The 18,673-nt window shown below is 34.2% G+C and overlaps 1 protein-coding gene across 16 annotated transcripts; it reads left to right on the top strand.

The window, feature by feature from the left end:
* Window positions 1-1,036: 1,036 nt before the first annotated feature.
* On the top strand, window positions 1,037-11,541 carry LOC114293855 (putative L-type lectin-domain containing receptor kinase I.4). Of its 16 annotated transcripts, none has more exons than XM_082892394.1 (20): window positions 1,037-1,552; window positions 2,107-2,160; window positions 2,727-2,914; window positions 3,362-3,445; window positions 3,537-3,601; window positions 3,748-3,838; window positions 4,347-4,418; window positions 4,815-4,886; window positions 5,010-5,158; window positions 5,371-5,453; window positions 5,574-5,708; window positions 6,975-7,094; window positions 8,057-8,185; window positions 8,279-8,365; window positions 8,686-8,739; window positions 8,869-8,959; window positions 9,048-9,290; window positions 9,677-9,729; window positions 9,958-10,127; window positions 10,881-11,541. In XM_082892394.1, the coding sequence occupies exons 10-17, from the start codon at window positions 5,418-5,420 to the stop codon at window positions 9,146-9,148; spliced, it is 753 nt and encodes a 250-aa protein (XP_082748520.1). In that variant the 5' UTR covers window positions 1,037-1,552; window positions 2,107-2,160; window positions 2,727-2,914; window positions 3,362-3,445; window positions 3,537-3,601; window positions 3,748-3,838; window positions 4,347-4,418; window positions 4,815-4,886; window positions 5,010-5,158; window positions 5,371-5,417; the 3' UTR covers window positions 9,149-9,290; window positions 9,677-9,729; window positions 9,958-10,127; window positions 10,881-11,541. The 16 variants fall into 16 exon arrangements, with proteins under 16 accessions (XP_082748520.1, XP_082748523.1, XP_082748519.1 ...); XM_082892397.1 differs by having other exon boundaries at window positions 4,815-4,910; XM_082892393.1 differs by having other exon boundaries at window positions 4,347-4,600.
* The last annotated feature ends 7,132 nt before the right edge of the window (window positions 11,542-18,673 follow it).

Below are 18,673 nucleotides of genomic sequence, written 5' to 3'. Positions count from 1 at the left end.
GAGAGGATTTAAAAAATACTAATTTATTAAAAATCAACATCTAAATCAAAAGTTATATCATTTTCAATTTTAAAATATTAAATTACTCAGTAAGGATATTTTGGTAATAATAGTGTGTATTGAACTTTTCAATGAAAACTTTTTGTGCTTATCCTTAATGTATTAAAGTTTTATTATGAGGGAATTTTGACCAAATCCCCCTTACGAAATTCGTGCTCCTATAACTGATATTCCTCAATTGCGTCCATAATTTTTCTTCACCCTTCCTTTTGGCAATATCACATGATATTTCAAGAGTATTTGAAAAACAATTTCCTACAACGCCACATGATATGTATCTAATAATTTTCCTTTTTTCGATAAAAATAAATTTATTCACACTATTTTAGTGTATTAACAATATACAAAATATGATTGACCCAAATGTGGATCCCATACTCAAAAAAATATAATGATCCCACTCATTTTACACCAATCAAAATGTGATAACAAAATCATATTCTTTTGACTATAAATTTTATGATTACAATTCTAATAAAGCCAAAATCAAGTTCTCCATTCACTACAAACATATTTTCATATCAAATGGAATATTCACTCTACAAATTCAACAATGTGCATTTCTTGCCACAGAATGCGATTGAAAAGAGTTTGAAAGAGAGAAACAAATGATATAATTTTTGGACATATTCAGAATTTTTTCCTTCAACCGGTATCATTCAAACTTGTGTATCTTTGTATTTTATTTTGTTTTTCTTTATTCTTGTTTTACATGTTGACTTGTTCAACCATATTTGACCTCTAATATGTACATATATATATGTTACTTTTTACTTTCATTTCATGTGTTGCGTACTCACTACAGGAAATATAACTTTTAACGACGTTTATTTAACGACGTTTTATTAAACGCCACATTTTATAACATTTAACGACGTTTTTTAAACGTCGCTTTTTGTTTAAATCAAAACGGCACCGTTTCATTAACCAAAGGCGTTTAAAAACGCCTTCGAATGTCCTATATCTCTCCCTCGGCGAGCGGGTGAATATCAAATATAATAGCCCTAATCTCTCAGTCTCTCACCCTCTCGTTCACTCTCTCGCTCTCCTTCATCTCTCGCCGTAGCCCTAATCGAAGTTCTCTCTCTCTCTATTTCGATTTCGATTTCGATTTCGAAATCTATGTTTGGGTGATTCGTTCTCAATTTCGAAGCTTATTTTGAATCTCAGAATATTTGTTAAAGCCTTTGTAAACCCTTATATGGAATCCTCACGCCTTCAAATCTCGCCTCTCTCTCAACGCTATCTAAACCCTTATCATTCTCACGATGTTGCTCCAGAACGGTGTCATCTTTCAGAGCGATTTTGATTTCGAAGCTCCACAGCCACCACTGGCGACGCAGCGACCACCATCGGCGAGCGATTTCGATTTCGAAGCTCCAGAGCGGTGTCTCTCTCTCTCTCTCTCTAGATCTCTCTTCATCTTTGAGATTCAGAGATTCAGATCGGTCTCAGTGATTTCATCTCAGAGCGATTTCGAAGCTCCAGCGAGGTATCGATTTCTCTCTCTCTCTCTCTCTCTCTCTCAAGCCCTTCCTTCCTCTCTCTCTCAATTTCTCAATTTGGTATTTATTTGCTTGGAAACCTGTTCAATTTCTTCTTTTGCTTGCTTTGTCATTCTTCCTTAATATGTTGTTTTTAGCAAATTTGATGTCATTCCTAGATAGTTGGCCCTTGTTTCTGTGTCATTCCTGTAATTGAATGATGAAATTCTAGGAGTTTCATATCTTACAAAGCCATAAGATATGTATCTGGTTCAAAATGCAAAGTTTAGTTTGCTTATCCCTCCATGGCTTCGGGTTAGTTCAAGTGTTCTTTGCGTAGTTTTCGTAGTACTTGGACTCTAGGTATTAAAGGCACTGTTATGCACATTCCCCTAGTGTTAGTGTTCTATTTCATATATGAATTGTAGACTGTTGGTCACTGCTGCATCTACAAATTTTTGGGATGATGCTCTTCAATCTTTTTGTTCTTTTAAGGTTCTAAATTATACATTCTGTTTTTAAGCTTATATTGACTATCTTATGCATTTGATATGCTTTGCAGTCCTGCAATTCTTAGGTATCTTGCTTGTGCATTTCCTGGAGTAGCTGATCACTGGTGAGAATTGTTGCTTCTTTTTTGCAATTAGCATTGAAATGACAATTCTAGTTGGGCCAAATGGTTCTATTGAAATGAGAATTCTAGAAGCTTAAATTTGTTCACTTTAATTTGCACAAATCCCTCCCAGAAATCTGCTGTTGTGTGTACAATATAACATGAGTCTACCATTTGATCAACATATAGGCTATAGTTTGAAAACATCACAATACAAGCTTGTTGTAATACTTTAACTTGAATTGCACATACCCTTCTTTTTTTTTTTTGGGGGGGGGGGGGGAAAGTTGGTGGGTTTTGTTAATTGTGTGATATTGAGTGTCTTGTTGTAAGGAGGAATTTTTGGGTTTTGGGTCATAGACCCACCCATGGTTTTGATGGCTGAAACTGTTGTGTTGATACGATTGATACATTCCTACAGTTCAAGCAGCACTGCCTTGCCTTTTAGGAGCTGCTGCTTCTCCTGGAGTTGCTGCTCGTGAAAATCACCCTCAGTGTCTCAAGGAAATTGTAACACTTCATACCAGTGAAAATCTTACCTGATAAATTGAATTAATTGTATCCCATAGGTTTTGCGATTATGGCTTGAGAGGAAAATCTTACCTGAGTCTCTTCTTCGCCAATATATGGATGACATTGGAGTTTCAAATGACGATGCATCTGCTGGATTTTTCCTTCCACGTCCGTCTCGATCGAGACGGACTGTAGATGATCCAATTAGAGATATGGAAGGCATGCTTGTTGATGAATATGGGAGGTCTGATGCTTCTTAATTGCTATTCTTATTTGAATAATTTTTGCTTTTACTTTTTTTTAGTACTTAAATATGATGTTTTGTCACGATGGGAACTGTTAAACATAGTCATTCGTTGTCTATCTATTGTTTCTGTTGGATATCAAGAAAATGAGTTAGTAAAGTAGTAATCATGTTTAATGCTAATCAATTTGTCGCATGCATTCACTTATTCACTTATAGTTATTTTGTCTCATAAAACTTTATATTGTCATTATTCTCAATGTATTCAACAATTCAGTGTATAAAAACTTTAGAAGAAAGTTACTACGTCCATTCACATAACTGAATATGGGAGGTCTCGATTACATTTTTTTCCCCCTTCTTTTTTGTCCACAGTGGTCCTCATTTGAAACAAATGCCTTCCGCTTAATAACTAGTGGCTTAATTGTGCTATGTATTGTTTTGCAGGGAGAGTTCCAACACTACAAAAGGGAAATAGAATGGAAAATATATTTAGTTTTCCATGGTCGAAAGATAGTCCTATTGTTCTTGGTATGCGTCATGTAGATAGCACAACCTGCTGCAGCTCTACATTTATAGATCCCTTGATTTTAAACTGAATTTTGTTATGACTATTGAGCAGGACCGAGATTTAAGGATGCATTCCAAGACCCAAATTCATACCTTGCCATAGAGCCCATCTTTGAGGTATTGTGTCCTTTTTAGGGGAGATATCTCACAAGCTGGGAACTCACTCTCTGTTTCTCTCATGTGCGTTCTTTTCAATTACCTTCCCTCTTCTCACACATGATTTCAAGTTCTTCTCTTTATATATATTTCTTTGACTTTTACAGAAAGAGAGGTAAGATGGTCTCAGCTTTATATGAATCTTGTAAGATGGTCTCAGCTTTATATAGGCCTTGCAAGAGCAAAGTTACAGAACAGGTAGGATGAATTTTTATAACTTGATTTTTTTTTTTCATATTTAATCAATATTGACTCTCGTTAGCTAAAATGTGTAAGTTTGCCCTGTAATTTTGCTTAATGAATGAAGATTAGTTATGAATTATATAAAAACAAACATGTTTTATTGTCAAGTATTTTCAGTTTTAAATTATCCAGTCAAGTATTTTCAGCAGGCATTATACTATTATCCTAAATATCAGTATAATGGAATTATTTTAATACTGAAAATACTTGAATTGGTGGTCCATTCATGAATTGGTTGAATACTGAAAATTATTCTAAATACTGAAAATTGGTTGTCCATTCATGAAAATAATACTAAAAATATTTTCAGTATGGACAACTAATTATAAATACTGAAAATTGAATTATCCTAAATACACCAGTTTCGAATTGGTTGTTCATTCATGAAAATACACCAGTTTTAAATTATCCTGTTTTAAATACACCAGTTTTAAATTATCTTGAACATTATCCACCTTGACAGTTACTTTGGTAGCTTTGGAGTTAGTGGTGCTATACCTTCAATGTTTGCTGCTCTACGAAATCTGCAGACAGTGTAAGAGCTTTTTGAACTATCCTTTTTGCATATCTGAGAAACTAAAAATTGTGTTCAGATTAATTGTTTTTGTTATCAATTTTACTGAGGAAGAATTTTGGGGATCTCTGGTGGGCTTCAGACAATGAACTCACTGGTAGCATACCTGAATTCATTGGGAATTGGTCAAAGCTTAAAAGCTTGTAAGCAATCTTCGATGTTGTGTTCTCTTTATTTTGACAATCACACTCAAATTATAGCCTTACTTTAAAATAGCAATGTGTAGTAACTGAGATGTATAACACTCTTCAGCAATCCACTTCACTGGTAGCATATCAGTTCAGAGCCAGATGCTTCAACCTGAAATTTCAGGTCAAAGATTGTTACAATATAACCATGTGGTTTCATGTCTTGTAGAATTCTGAGGAATAACAATATTTCTGGATCTATCCCATCCAATATTGGAGATTATCAAAGATTGTTACAACTGTAAGTTATTGCTATTAATTTCAGGTCAGCTCCCATATGCTTCAACCTGAAATTTGGCCAGTTCAACCTGAAATTTGTTTTGAATCTTCAACCTGAAAGATTGTTATTTTTTTTTGTTTGTAGGAGATTTCAGGGAAACTCCTTTGGAGGTTCAATACCAACAACATTTACTATGGTCACAAACGTGCAACTTAAATATCAACTCTTCTGTTCTATTTGATTGTGGAAGTCCACCTCTAATGAATCAAACCATATTCACTCATAATTAATAAGTAATTGCTAACATTCTTTTTATAAACTATTAATTTCACTTTCTTTCTGGATGCAGTCTTTGATGTGACGAACTTGTTATCACTTGTGTTTCTCTTTCTCTTTTTATAACTTGTTATGGTGGTGGCAGTAGCCCCATGGCTTTGATATGAAACTAGCATACAAAGTTGTTATTTCTGTACGGAATTCAAAATCCACATTCTTCATGATTCAGGCTTACTTGGTGATGAACATAGTTTTGCACTTCCTAATCTTCAGCGAATGGAAGCTCGGTGTTCATTTCATTCATGGAAAGAGGTAATGAAATGAAAAACTGTTACATTTTCAGATATTAAGTGTGTTTTTATGTGAAAGTTTTTGGTAGGAAAGAAAGTTCAGAAACCAGAATTTGCTTAATCTTTACAACTGTGAATGCAGGATGGAAATATCCTACCTGATGGCTCCAAAATAAAGAAAGGAGATGGCGTAAACTACGTGGCTTATGCCATGGGAAGGATTGCATACTTTTGGGATGCTGAGGAATTCCATCCTTTAAAATTCACTGCATTTCAGGTCAGCAATTGCTTTTCCCTTTCTCGCTCCTTTGACAACATAATGCAATGTTTCTTGATCCCCTAGGAAAGGAATTTGCTTATGGGCAAATGAAAATTTTAGCTTATTTCCTACTCTTCTGCTTCAAATTTGAATTGTGTTCACCCTTCACATTGATAATGGGCTTCATGTGTACACATTTTCGCAGTTATGACTAGAACTTTGCAAGTGTTTGTTGATGGTAGTTTAATTTAGTCTGAATGCAGTTTCACGGAACATGCATAAACCATATCCTTTAATTTGCGTTGTGAATAACTTTAAAATTACTAGGGGCCATATCACAAGTTGTCCCCTTTTAAATTCATTTACAAAATAATCATGACATATCATCTACCCCTTGTTAATTAGATTTTTTGCAAATCTGCAATTATATTTTCAGTCTAGCATTAAACTGTAAGTCTAGTAAAAGAATATGCATTAAACTGTAAGTCTAGTAAAAGATTTTTGTTAACTATATTGAACTTTTTAAATTTCTCTATCTATAGGGGTTTTTGGTAATAAGTCCCTCAATTTCAAACTTTATTGCCAAAAGGACAAGCTAAAAACATTTAATCTAGTGAGATGTTAGTGCTGGTTAGCAAACTGTTAGCTAGCATTTCAATTCAAAACAATAAAGTTCAACTACACCTCCATCTGCTTGTACTTGCTAGTATATGTACAGACATGATAAAGCGTTGATGCTACATCCTCCATACCCTAGAGTAGATAGCATTAGTAATGGTTGATGCCTTTGCAAGTTGTTACACCATTCAGTTTGTTTTGGTTTTCTTCTCAATTTCAATGCTGTTTGCAGGGTGTTTACTGGTTTTTAAAAAAATTGCACCTTGGATGATAGCCCATATGTACGCTTAGGCTGGGCTGTTGAGCTTTTAGTTATCTATCTTTGCTAATATGTTTATCATCTTGTGTGTATAATAGAATGTAAGTTACTATTTTGTGCATGACAAACTTTTCTGTATCTCTTGTACATTTCTCTAATAGATCTGTGACAGTTTTTGAAGTGCTTAGCATAGTCAGAAATCCACAATTCAAAATGTTGGCTCTATTTGGCTTCCTCATGCCCTATAGACAACTTTATTTTAAAAAATTTTTTCACTTTCTTTTCATGATCTTAGTACTGATACATTTTGGCTTGGTGAATTTTAATGCCTGTTGATAAATAGACCACGTTGTTCTTGCAATGGATTCAGTTTCCTCTTGGGATCAATTTATCTAAATCTGAGTCAGGTTGCTAGAGCCACCCAAAATTTTTCACCATCAATGAAGATTGGTGAAGGAGGCTTTGGAACTGTCTACAGGGCCCTGTTACCAGGTGGTCAGGTAGTTGCCATAAAACGAGCAAAGAAGGTAAGCTGCAGTTTTTTCTCATGGCCTAGAATATACTGTTTCTGCCATATTAATTTTGCTCACAAGATAACATTAATTTCCTGCTACATCTCTAAAAGGAGCTGTCACATTGTGGTGAATCATATAATGCCTCAAATCACAGTCTCTTCCCAAGTATTCTGATGACATAGCACCCTGAATGATTCTTTTGTTTATTTGATGTGATATATGGACAACATCATCTATATCTCCCCTCTGATTATTGATGATTGGTTAAAAATAAGAAAAATAGCTCATTTGATTTTAAAGCATACCTTGCTTTAGCTTTGTACAATTCTTTGATTTTAAAGCATCTATCTTCAATTTTTGGTACCTAACAACGGATTCCACCTAAGCAATCACCCACCCCACACACACATTTCTTTTTTATTTCTGTTTTTCTTATTTGTAAATGACAATGAAGACCATTTAGTTTGTAAGAAGTCACATGCCTAATAATTATTGTAGTAAAGGAAAAATCTCTATGACACTCACATGAACACAAAAACATTACGGTGTTCAACAACTTGTCTGTCCATGGAATAGAGGGAGGTCAGAATCCACCATCAACAGTGAATTGTGATTACTTGAAACCATGTTTTGCCTCTCAACTCTCCGATGAAACATGTTTTTAACCACCCAAAAAACAAATTCTCTTAAAAGATTAGTGTACACACAACTGTGTTGGGTAAAAAGTGAAACTTAATTGCAATTTTGGGCTGGCCAGAAGTACTTTACAAGGCTTCCAATTTCTGAAACAGAGTAGATTGTAGAACTTGTAATTCAGCCTACAAAAACTAATATGTGATTATGAATTATGAAGTGGAAGTTTCTATAGTAGCTATGCACCTGATGGGCTTTAGTGAATGCACTATTCCTTTATACCTCCACATTTGCTGATTGTGGGCATGAAATGTATTTACTGTACTCATGGTTGTAAGTAGGCAGGAGAGCAAGGGCGCTCCCCTGTGCTGATTTTGAGCATTAATGAAAGCAATCATCAAAGGAAGCCAGCTATTGTATTTTTGCATAGCACACATAAGTGCAAAGAGTGGTTACGGCCATTGCTTGAGGTACCTATTTTGAGGTTTTCTCAGACCTGCAGTTTTCATCAGATTGACTTTGTTAACACAAGAGATCATCTTATATTTTTCCATTTGTTTTAGGCATATGCTTCCCGTGGATATATAGCTGCTGCCATTGATTCTCGTTACCATGGAGAGCATGCCAGCAGTATGACCACCTATCGAGATGTGTATTGAATACTGATATTTTTATTTAACTTTGCAATATGGGCCTGGTCAAAACAAATAAATAAATAAACAAAAGAAAAAATTTGTTCGTATTCTCTTACTATATGACCTACCACCTTATTCAGGCAAATAGTTTGGTGTTGGGCATGATCAAAAACTAAATCTGAGCAAGTAATATTCCAAAATGAGAGAATTTTGTGTTGCTGCAGTGAGATATGACTCCTATGGATTCTCTCATGTTTCAAATCTGAGAATGAGTTCATAACCCAGGTTGAGAACAACATTGTTGTCCCTAATATGGTTTTGCTACTATCATGCAGGCTCTCGTTTCATCATGGAAACAAGGTGATACAATGCCATTCATATTTGATATGGTAATTTCTTCATTCGTTCTGTTTTGAAACATATAGTTTGACGAGTCTGTAACAATATATATCAAATATTTCAGAATCCAATGTAATTAATGAATAAAAAAACTCAACTGAAAACTTTGCATTCTGTAGGTCTGGGACTTGATAAAACTGGCTGATTATCTTACACAGAGGGAGGATATAGATCCTTCTAAGATAGGAATCACCGGTGAATCGCTTGGAGGTTGGAACTTGGAAGAACAAAATTAAAAAAAAAAAAAACATAAATTTCATTGTTGCTATAACATGCATAGAGTAATTCTTAAATGTAGGAATGCATGCGTGGTTTGCTGCTGCTGTTGACACCTGCTATGCTGTAGCTGTACCAATAATTGGGGTTCATGTTTGTCATATCCAAAGTTGTATGCGATAAGTGAGGATTTCTTAAATCTTTGTATTGGACAATGGTACGGAAGAGTTGACTATTTATGCAATATGGTCTTCGGGCTTTCGATGGGCTATAGACCATGACAAGTGGTACGGTCGGGTTGACAGTATCAAGGCTGTTTTTGAAGGTGAGGCACAGAAAGATGGAATCAATTAATTTCAAACATAAAAAAGATAAGGGAATTAACTATGACTTAGTTTGTAATTCACTTCTACGTGTTTGCTCTGAAATCAGCAACTTTTACTACAAAATTCATTTTTGTGGAGGTTTCTCATATTCAAAATACTTTGATGTTGATATTTGAGCACTTCAAAGTAAATTCCAACCTGTAGTTGTAACCATCCATAAGAAACAGAGTAATCAATGGTTAAACTGTAAGGACCTTTTGTAAATGTTTGCATAACTGACTCTTTATGGGACATGTGTCATTCGAAGTTTTTTAGCTTCTTGAAGCATAGTTCTTGAATTGAATGCATCTATTGTTTTTGTGATACTACTAGTTTTTGGTTTCAGAAACACGGATTGATCTAGGGAAGAGTGCTATTGATAAGGAAGTGGTGGAGCAGGTCAGTTACAGTTCAATTCTATACATCTAAATAAGCTGCAATATTACCATGTATTTTTATGTGTTTATAGTTTATAGATGTATATATAAAATTATATAATATGCTAAATAAAGTGAATCTTATGATTCATGATTCACTATTCTCTCATATGCATATTTGTGAATGGAGGTCACCTTCTACATGTTTCTTTTTTTTTATATTTTAATGTTTTGATGAATTGGTTTGCAGAGGATCCAACGAATAGACCTAAGAGTATTGTTGATGTTAGATGTGGAATTGGAGGCAGTTCTAGATATCTAGCTAGGAAATATGAAGCCCAATGCCAAGGCATCACCCTGAGCCCCATCCAAGCCCAAATGGCTGAAGGTCTTGCTGCTTCCCAAGGATTAGCCAACAAGGTTTGTGTGAGCTTTATTATGCTTTCCACTTTTTAGCTGGTTTTTGAAAATGAGCAAGGGAGGTAATGGAAACCCTTAGTGTACCTATATTTCAGTTGAGTCTATGAGATTATGGTATCTTGCCTACCTCCATGGAGTATATGTTGTCTGCATCATTTAAATTATTCATTTTATGAAATCTCACTTACCTCTTAGAGTTGCTGTTATCTGCATCATTTAAATTATGCTGTTGAAGTTTGGTTGGTGCATGGGTTTGAAAATTCCATTTGGTCCTAGTTAAGAGTATAGTTTATCATCCTTTCACTTCCTTAGAATAGGAGAAGAAAACTATTGCATGGAATAACCAATGCTCAACTGAGCCTCAGGGGAGGTTGATATTTTCAAGTATTGCTGTGGGATATTTCTGATTTCCATGCTACAATTATGACTGAAAATCAACAACCCCCATAAGATTTGTCATAGAAAGCTTTCTTTGAAAGATAATATTTAGTTATCTGAACTGTTGTTATATTGGTGCGGGGGAAAAAATCACTACGACAATTATGATTATTCATTTCATTGCAGGCACACATATAATTGTGATTTATTCGTTCAATTATATTGATTTTAGTTTCTCACTGTTTTTGTTAGACACATTTGATGGAACTCATTGAGCAAATGGTTCCTGTCTCTATTCTATTTTATTTGCTTGACTTTTAGACTATAAATGCTAGCCATGGATGATTTTGTGTGACCAAGGTGAAAGATTTGCAGGTTTCCTTCGAAGTTGCAGATGCTTTAAATCAACCATTTCCTGATGCACAATTTCCTGTCTCTATTCTTTCGTTTCAAGATCTTCTGATAAACTTGAAGATAAGTTCATTACAATGCATGTAGACTCCTTGATTTGAGTTTCATTGCAGATATCTGCATTTTAGTATAATTAACTATACAGAATCTATTACATTGGATATGTCTCGTGTTTATATTTTGCTTTTGGGGTTTTATAAATTTGATTTCCAATCTTCATTCTCTGTTGACTATTTCTTTTTCCTTTTCATGTCAGCTTTCTGATTCGTAATAATGTGCAGAAAATTACAAATTATATGAAGAAGTTGGAGAAGGTGTTAGCGCCACTGTTCACCGGGCTCTCTGCATTCCTTTGTGTTGACTGGGATTTGGGAATGTATCCTGCTCAAAATTGTCTTTGTTGTACATGAACCTATTATGATTAATTGAATACGAATCCCTATTCTGCAGTGTAATGATGTGTAATATGCTTGACTATTCCATTGCATCTACATGTGCAAGCAAATGACTTAACCTATTTTTTCTTTTTCTTTTTTGATTGTGTTTGTTGTTTGATTTTGGTTCAGACACAATCATGTAATGTTTATTTAGTCAATATATTGAAGTAGCTGTAAAATTTTGTTCATATTATTGTTATTTTTCAGCTTTATTTACAGGTATGTTTTTTAGTTAAATATAACAGATTCAGAACAATTTTTTTTTTAAAAAAAGAGCTATAACAGCGTTTTTCAAAACGCCACTACAGTGCCAACGGACTTTTTTTTAAAATAAAAAAATCTATCGCGGCGTTTTAAAAACGTCGCTAAATATTGGATGACGTCATTTTATCATTATTTATCGCATTTAGCGGCGTTTTTAAAAACGCCGCCTATACTAATTTTACGACGTTTTTAAAGCGTCATAAACTTATAGCGACGGCCGCGTCCTCGACGTTTGGTGATAAGCGTCACTAAAGGAATTAGCGGCGTTTTTCATACATATAGCGGCGTTTTTAAAACGCCGCTAAAAGTCATTTTTCCAGCAGTGACTAGACCATTTGTCAACACAGTAATTAAGGTTCATTTGGTTTAGTTTTTAAATTATAATTTGAGTTTTGAATTGTATTTTAAATTTTAAAATTAAACTTTTGAAATGAGTTTTGAAAAGAAAAAATTTGTTTGGTTATAAGTTTTGAAAAAAGTTGTGAATTGTGAGTTTTGAAAAGAATTTAAGTTGTACTTTGAGTCTTGTGTTATGAGTTTTTGAATTTTGAGTTTTATTTTGAAATTTTTTGGGTTTATTTTTTTTTTCAATATTTAAAAATTTTCTTAATTTTATTTTTTTTGGAAGAATTAGTGAAACATCCCTTTCCAACTTTGTTGTAGCAAAAGAGGTCCAAGAAGATTTTTTTTAATTAGCTAAAGTCCTTCAATATTTTCACAAAGAAAATTTGACTCGGAGAAATTTTATTTATGAAAATTGAAATTTCTCTAAATCGGACAAAATTTCTCTGAATTAAATTTTCTCTATGAAAATGTTAAGGGATCTTAGCTTTATGAAAATATTATATTTCGTTTATTTTATAAAATATTAATATTATGGATCTTCAAAAAATTTCCCTAGAAATATTAATGGCCTAATGTTACAATGATTATAGTGTGTTGATGAGTAAGATATTAAAACATAATATGGTATATATAGAAATTTGATAAGTGTAATATTATTGCGATACAAAATATGTACATGTATCCCATTTTTGAAAAAAGAATTTATACATGGACACTCTTTGGACATTTTGAGAACACACGTATCCATTGATTAGACACATACAAAATTAATTACAAGTTTGAACAAAATAACTTAGAATACAATGGTAAAAGAAAAATAATATAAATTCATAGAAATTAGTGTTATCACTACAAGAAAAAGTAGAATTGGCGACTAAAAATAGAATTTTCGTCGCTGAAAGTAGCAGAATTGGCGACTAAAACGACTAAAACAGTTTAGTAGCCAAATGTATAGTTATTGGCGACTAAAAATCAGTTTAGTCGTCGATTATATGGGTTTTAGCGACTAAAAAAATTTTAGTAGCCAAAAGTGAAGGTTTTTGGCGAATAAAAACATTTAGTAGCCAAAAGTGTAGGTTTTGGCGACTCAAAAATAGTTTGGTCGCCGATTATACGTGTTTTACCGACAAAAATAAATTTTGTAGCCAAAAGTGAAGGTTTTGGGCTACTAAAAAAAATTTAGTAGCTAAAAGTATACAATTGGCGACTAAAATTAACTATAGTCGCCAAAAGTGGAGGTTTTGGCGACTAAAAATAAGTTTAGTCGCCAAAATTGGTTATTTTTAGGCGGGAATGAATTTTTTTAGCGACTAAAATATAATTAATAGCCAAAACTATAGAATTGACGACTAAAAAATAGATTTAGTCGCCAAAAGTGGTCTCATTTTTTTTAGTAAATAATTTATTTTTTACATAAATTATATTTGAATAAAAATAATTATGTTTATATATATAGTTTTATATTAATACAGGTCAATATACTTTATAAATAATATATGTTGCATATATATTCATGTGGTGTTGTAGTGGCATAGTGGAGAGAGTGTGTTGCTAAAGGTTTAGAATGTGGGAAGTTGGTTGTTTGAATCTTAGAAAAATTAGTTATTTCTTTTTTTCACGGAATAACCTTTGGCGACTAAAATTATTGGTCGCCAAAAGTGTTTCTTTTGGCGACTAAACGGTTTGGTCCGCAATTCATTGACTATTGGCGACTAAAAGATTAGTTGCTAAATGTATAATTTTAAAAAGTGTAATTCATTATTGGCAACCAAAACTTTGGTCGCTAAAGACTTGTTTTTTGCCGACTAAAAAAGTTTTAGTCGCCAATACTTCCGGCGACCATGTTTTCGCGACAAAGCCGGCGACTAAAAAATTTAGTCGGGGAAACTAAAAAGTCGACTTTTGGCGACTAAAAATGGACTTTTGGCGACTAATTTTTAGTCACCAACGGTGCTTTTTCTTGTAGTGTATATTGTATTTAGAGAAAATTAGTGAAATATCCATCTCCAACTTTGTGTAGTATAAGAGGTCCAAGATGCTTTTTTTTATTAGGTAAGGTCCCCCAATATTTTCACAAAGAAAATTTGACTTAGAAAAATTTTTCCCGACTTAGAAAAATTTTGCTCGACTTAGAGAAAAATTTCTCAGTGAAAATCTCTATGAAAATTGAAATTTTTCTGAGTCAGGTAAAATTTTTCTAAGTCGAATTTTTTTGTGAAAATGTTGATAGACATTACTTACTATGAAAATATTGCATATCTTTTATCTTATAAAATCTTAATATCATAGACCTTAAAAAAATCCTCCTATTTTTTATTGTAAATATTTATTTATTTATTTTTAATGTGAGTTGTATTTTGCTACATTTGTGAGCAGTATTTTTTTAATCTTTTAAATATTAAAATTTTAAAAAATATATATTTTTATTTTAAATGTATAATTTTTTAAAATATTTTTTCATTTTTTTAATTTTAAATATTTTAATTTATTTTTTAAAATATTTAAAATTTTAAAATGTTTTCGAATATTTTTTTTATTTATTAATATTTATTTTTTTTAAAAAAAATTTGGATCGCTCATTTGTATTTAAATCATAACAAATTATTTGACGAATACATAAAAAAATAACAAAATATTTTTTAAAAAAAATAAAAATAATATTTCTTGAAAAAAATATTTTAAAAAATGAAATATAAAAATTATTTTAAAGAACAAAATAGAAAAAAAAAATTCATGTGAATTTTTTTTATAAAAAAAAAATAGAATTTTGAAAATAGTTTAGCTATGAGTTTTGAAAAGAATTTTTAAATTGAGTTTTAAAAATTTTATTTGATTATGAATTTTTTTATAAAAATATTAAATTCTTCTGATCCAAATCATAATTTGAGTTGAAAATCAAACGCTACCTAAAACTTCACAATGATGAATCCAAGAAATTAAAGCCGACGGGCACTTGTTAATTACAAGTATGAAATTGCTTTAGGACCAGCCTTTTACTTTAAGACCAGCCATATCTCAATAGAAAAAAATTGGTTTGGAAGTAGAGATGAGACGACTCAATAGGCTGATTTTGAATCTCTCTCTCATGCAAGCAATAATTCAGGCCGAAGTAGATGTCAAATAAATTATCAAATATTCTATTAAATAACTATATGAATGTGAGATCTATATGAGTCTCATAAGGTGTGGATCACATACGTATGTGAATATTATGTAGAATATTTGATAATTTATTTGGGATCTATAACGTTGCTCTAATTTATACATAGTATTTTTCCTAATTTGTCATCAAACATACCTTGCATTTATGTTAAATTAGAGCGATAAAATTGACACAATAAACAGGGGTTATTTGATACAATTTATCTGAGTTTTTTTTATAATTTTTTTATTTGAGAGTCTGTCAAATTGTTTGGTATAACTTCTGTTTATAATTTATTAAACAAAAATAGTTTTAAAAAATATATATATTTTTAAAAATTGAGTAAAAGATATTTTTGAATTTTAATTTTGAATTATCAATTTTAATTCACAATAAACTGTATCAACCAGAACAGGAGATGATGTACTAAGGTGTTTGACATGTTGAATTTTGAACTACACTAATCAAAAAGCTAAAACACCCAAATATATTACTCTCTATTTTTTTTTTTTCATAAAAAATTAAAATAATTAATTTCCAAACTAACTCCAAGTTGGTCTAAAGTCAGCCAGGTTCAAAAAGTTGCATTGCCACGTCTGTGAAAGCAAAGTTGAAGGGTGACTGACTATAGTAATACAGACATTAAGGGTGTGTTTGGTAGTGGGTGGTGGCGGGTGGGTGGTGATGGTGGGTAGGTGGGTGGGTGGTGGCGACGGTGGGTGGTGGGTCGTAGCGAGTGGGTGGTGGTGGCGGTGGCGGTGGCGGTGGCGGTGGCGGTGGCGGTGGCGGTGGCGGTGGCGGGTGGGTAGGTGGGTGGGTGGTGGCGACGGTGGGTGGTGGGTGGTAGCGAGTGGGTGGTGGTGGTGGTGGCGGTGGCGGTGGCGGGTGGGTGGTGATGGTGGGTGGGTGACGGTGGCGAGTGATGGGTGGTAGCGAGTGAGTGGTGGTGGTGGCGGGGGGTGGTGGTAGCAAGTGGATGGCGGATGGCGGGTAGGTGACCGGTGGGGGAGAGTGGGTGGGTGGGTGGGTGATGGTGGCGGGTGGTAGGTGGTAGCGAGTGGCTGGTGGTGGCGGGTGGTAGGTGGTGGTGGCGGGTGGTGGTGGTGGTGGTGGTGGGTGGGTGGGTGACGGTGGCCGGTGGTAAGTGGTAGCAAGTGGGTGGTGGTGGCAGGTGGGTGGCGGGTGAGTGGTAGGTGGTGGTGGTGGTGGTGGTGGCGGGTGGGTGGCAGGTGGCTGGTGGTGGTAGGTGGCTGGTGGTGAAGGGTGGTGGCAGGTGGGCGGTGAGTGGTGGTGGCAAGTAAGTGGCGGGTGGTGGTGGTAGGCGGTGAATGGTAGTGGCAGGTGGTGGGTGGTGGCGGGTGGATGACAGGTGGGTGGTGGTGGTGGTGGTGGTGGTGGTGGTGGCGGCGGCGGCGAGGGGTGGGTGGTGGTGGCGAGTGGGTGGTGAGTGGTGGTGGCAGGTGGTGGTGGATGGTGGGTGGTGGTGGCGGAAGACGGTGGTGGAAAATGGTGGCGGGTGGTGGCTAATGTTGGATGATAAAAAAAAAAAATTGAAAACTCAAAATGGAAATACATTTTTTGTGTTTTCATTTTTTGGCTAAATTTATAAACTGAGACCATTGATTTATAAATAAAAAATTTTACAAAACAAGTTTTTATTTGAATTTTTTAAATTTTTGTAAATATAAATAGAAAATTGAAAACGTAAGTGTTACCAAACGACACCTAAAGATTAAAGTTTTTTTTTTTTTTTTTTTTTTGAACGAATTAAAGGTGAAAGTGCGAAAAGTTGCATTGCCACGTCTGTGAAAGCAAAGTTGACTGACTTTAGTAATAAAGACTTCGAAGGTCAAAGTTTAAGTAAGAGAATTTTATGTGCATGGAATAGATCCATGTTTTTTTGATAAGCGTAATGAACCTAAAGCTTCTACAGCTACTTCTAGTATAAGTCACGATCCAATGGATGCTGGCAAGGCTGAGGTGTTTAGGCCTTACACTAGGAACAGAGCTGCGGCTTCAGCTGCTAGGTCTGCTAAGTATAGCGGTCCCAGGTCAGACATTGGCATTGACGCTGAGGGTACATTACAAACATGTAGTTTAGCCTGTGTTTGGCAAGTGGGTTTGAGGATTTTTTTTACTATTTTAGTCACAAAAAATAAAATAGGTTATTTTAGTCATAACAAACAAAACATCACATCCAACCCATAATCATTACATTCTTCTCTCACAAAAAAACTCAAAAAAGCCAAAAAGCCAAAAAGCCCTTCCCAAACCAAGCTTTTAAGCCCAGGCTAAAATAGCCAAAAAAGTCAAAAAGCCAAAAAGCCAACCCACTTCCCAAACGGAGGCTTAGTTGTATGAGTTAATTCTCCTCTGACAAACTTAGTTACATAGGTGATTAGTTAATACAATGGGTGTATGTACATAAGAAAGTAAATTATGTTAGATTTTTGTAATTGATAATTCCATCTAACAAAATTTCTTTTAATTATAATTTTATTCGCTTTTTTGTTTCATGAGGCGGTGAGTGTTTAAATGTGAATCCAATATGAATTGTGCATATATAGAAGAGTTTGTGCTGACATTCCGTATCTTGAGCATTCTTTATTTGCCACTTCGTTGACCATATACAGTGAAGTGAATCATCCAGTATCTCTACCTGTAAACTGAACTTCTAGAAAATATGTTTCACCGCTTGAGTAGTGGATATTGCACTCGAGCAAGTGGCCTATATGTTTGCACTGCCTTTTAGTCACACCGCTCAAGTGGTCTTCACGACTTTGCTTAGTATAAAGTGTGCCGTTTGCTTTTTTAAGGTTTACCTCATCCAGATTGTCAGAGAGAAGTAAAACACAAAAATGTTCTATACTAGAGGATGGTTTATATGAGTTTTCTTGATCGATTGATCAACGAACTACATATTGATAAACATCAAGGGTTGATTTTGTTTGTTTATTCACAAAAAGAGAGAGGTGTCCATAGATGGATTCCACGAAACTTGGGCCTAAAGTTTTGGTAGATTTCAAAGTGGTTCATCGTCGTGGATTCAACATCAATGTTGTGGATTCAACGTTGAGCAAAGCAATTCCGAAGTAAAGACGTTGGTAGAAGAAACACATCGGGTTTGGTTTAATTCGAGCGTGGATTCGCTCGGTAATTGAGGGTACTCGTGTGTAATTCCCTTTTGTCTTCTTAGTGGACTGTTTTGTGACTTTGGCCCGTGATTTTTTATCACAATCGGAGATGTTCTAATTGTGATTTTTTCCATCTTAAATCGTTGTGCCGATTTGTTATTGATCGTTTAATTGGGATTGACACCCATTGTTTAAAATTAAAATATAATCACGAATCAATATTTCAAGGGTTTTTAGATTTTTCAAACTAGTCCAGTGATGTAAGTAAGAGATTCAGTTTTAATCAATAATATCTTTGAAGCTTTTCTCTCTCTTTCTCTCTATTTTCTTCATGGTATCAAAGCGGTTAAGCTCTCACGAGCAACAATGATGATTCAACCTAAGAAGTCTTCAATGGTGATTCAATCTGAGAAGACTTCATTGCCTTCTAATATG

The sequence above is a fragment of the Camellia sinensis genome, chromosome 10 (assembly GCF_055761805.1).
Source record: "Camellia sinensis isolate YWXY chromosome 10, ASM5576180v1, whole genome shotgun sequence".
NCBI lineage: Eukaryota > Viridiplantae > Streptophyta > Magnoliopsida > Ericales > Theaceae > Camellia > Camellia sinensis.
Note: the sequence above shows the minus strand (reverse complement) of the source record. Positions and strands in the feature narration are given on the sequence as shown.

Coding starts and splice junctions, on each gene's coding strand:
- LOC114293855 (XM_082892402.1), top strand. CDS start 5,418: ATGGAAGCTCGGTGTTCATTTCATTCATGGAAAGAG. Junction 5,709..6,974: donor TAAAATTCACTGCATTTCAG/GTCAGCAATTGC, acceptor AATCTGAGTCAG/GTTGCTAGAGCCACCCAAAA. Junction 8,186..8,278: donor GGTTACGGCCATTGCTTGAG/GTACCTATTTTG, acceptor CATTTGTTTTAG/GCATATGCTTCCCGTGGATA.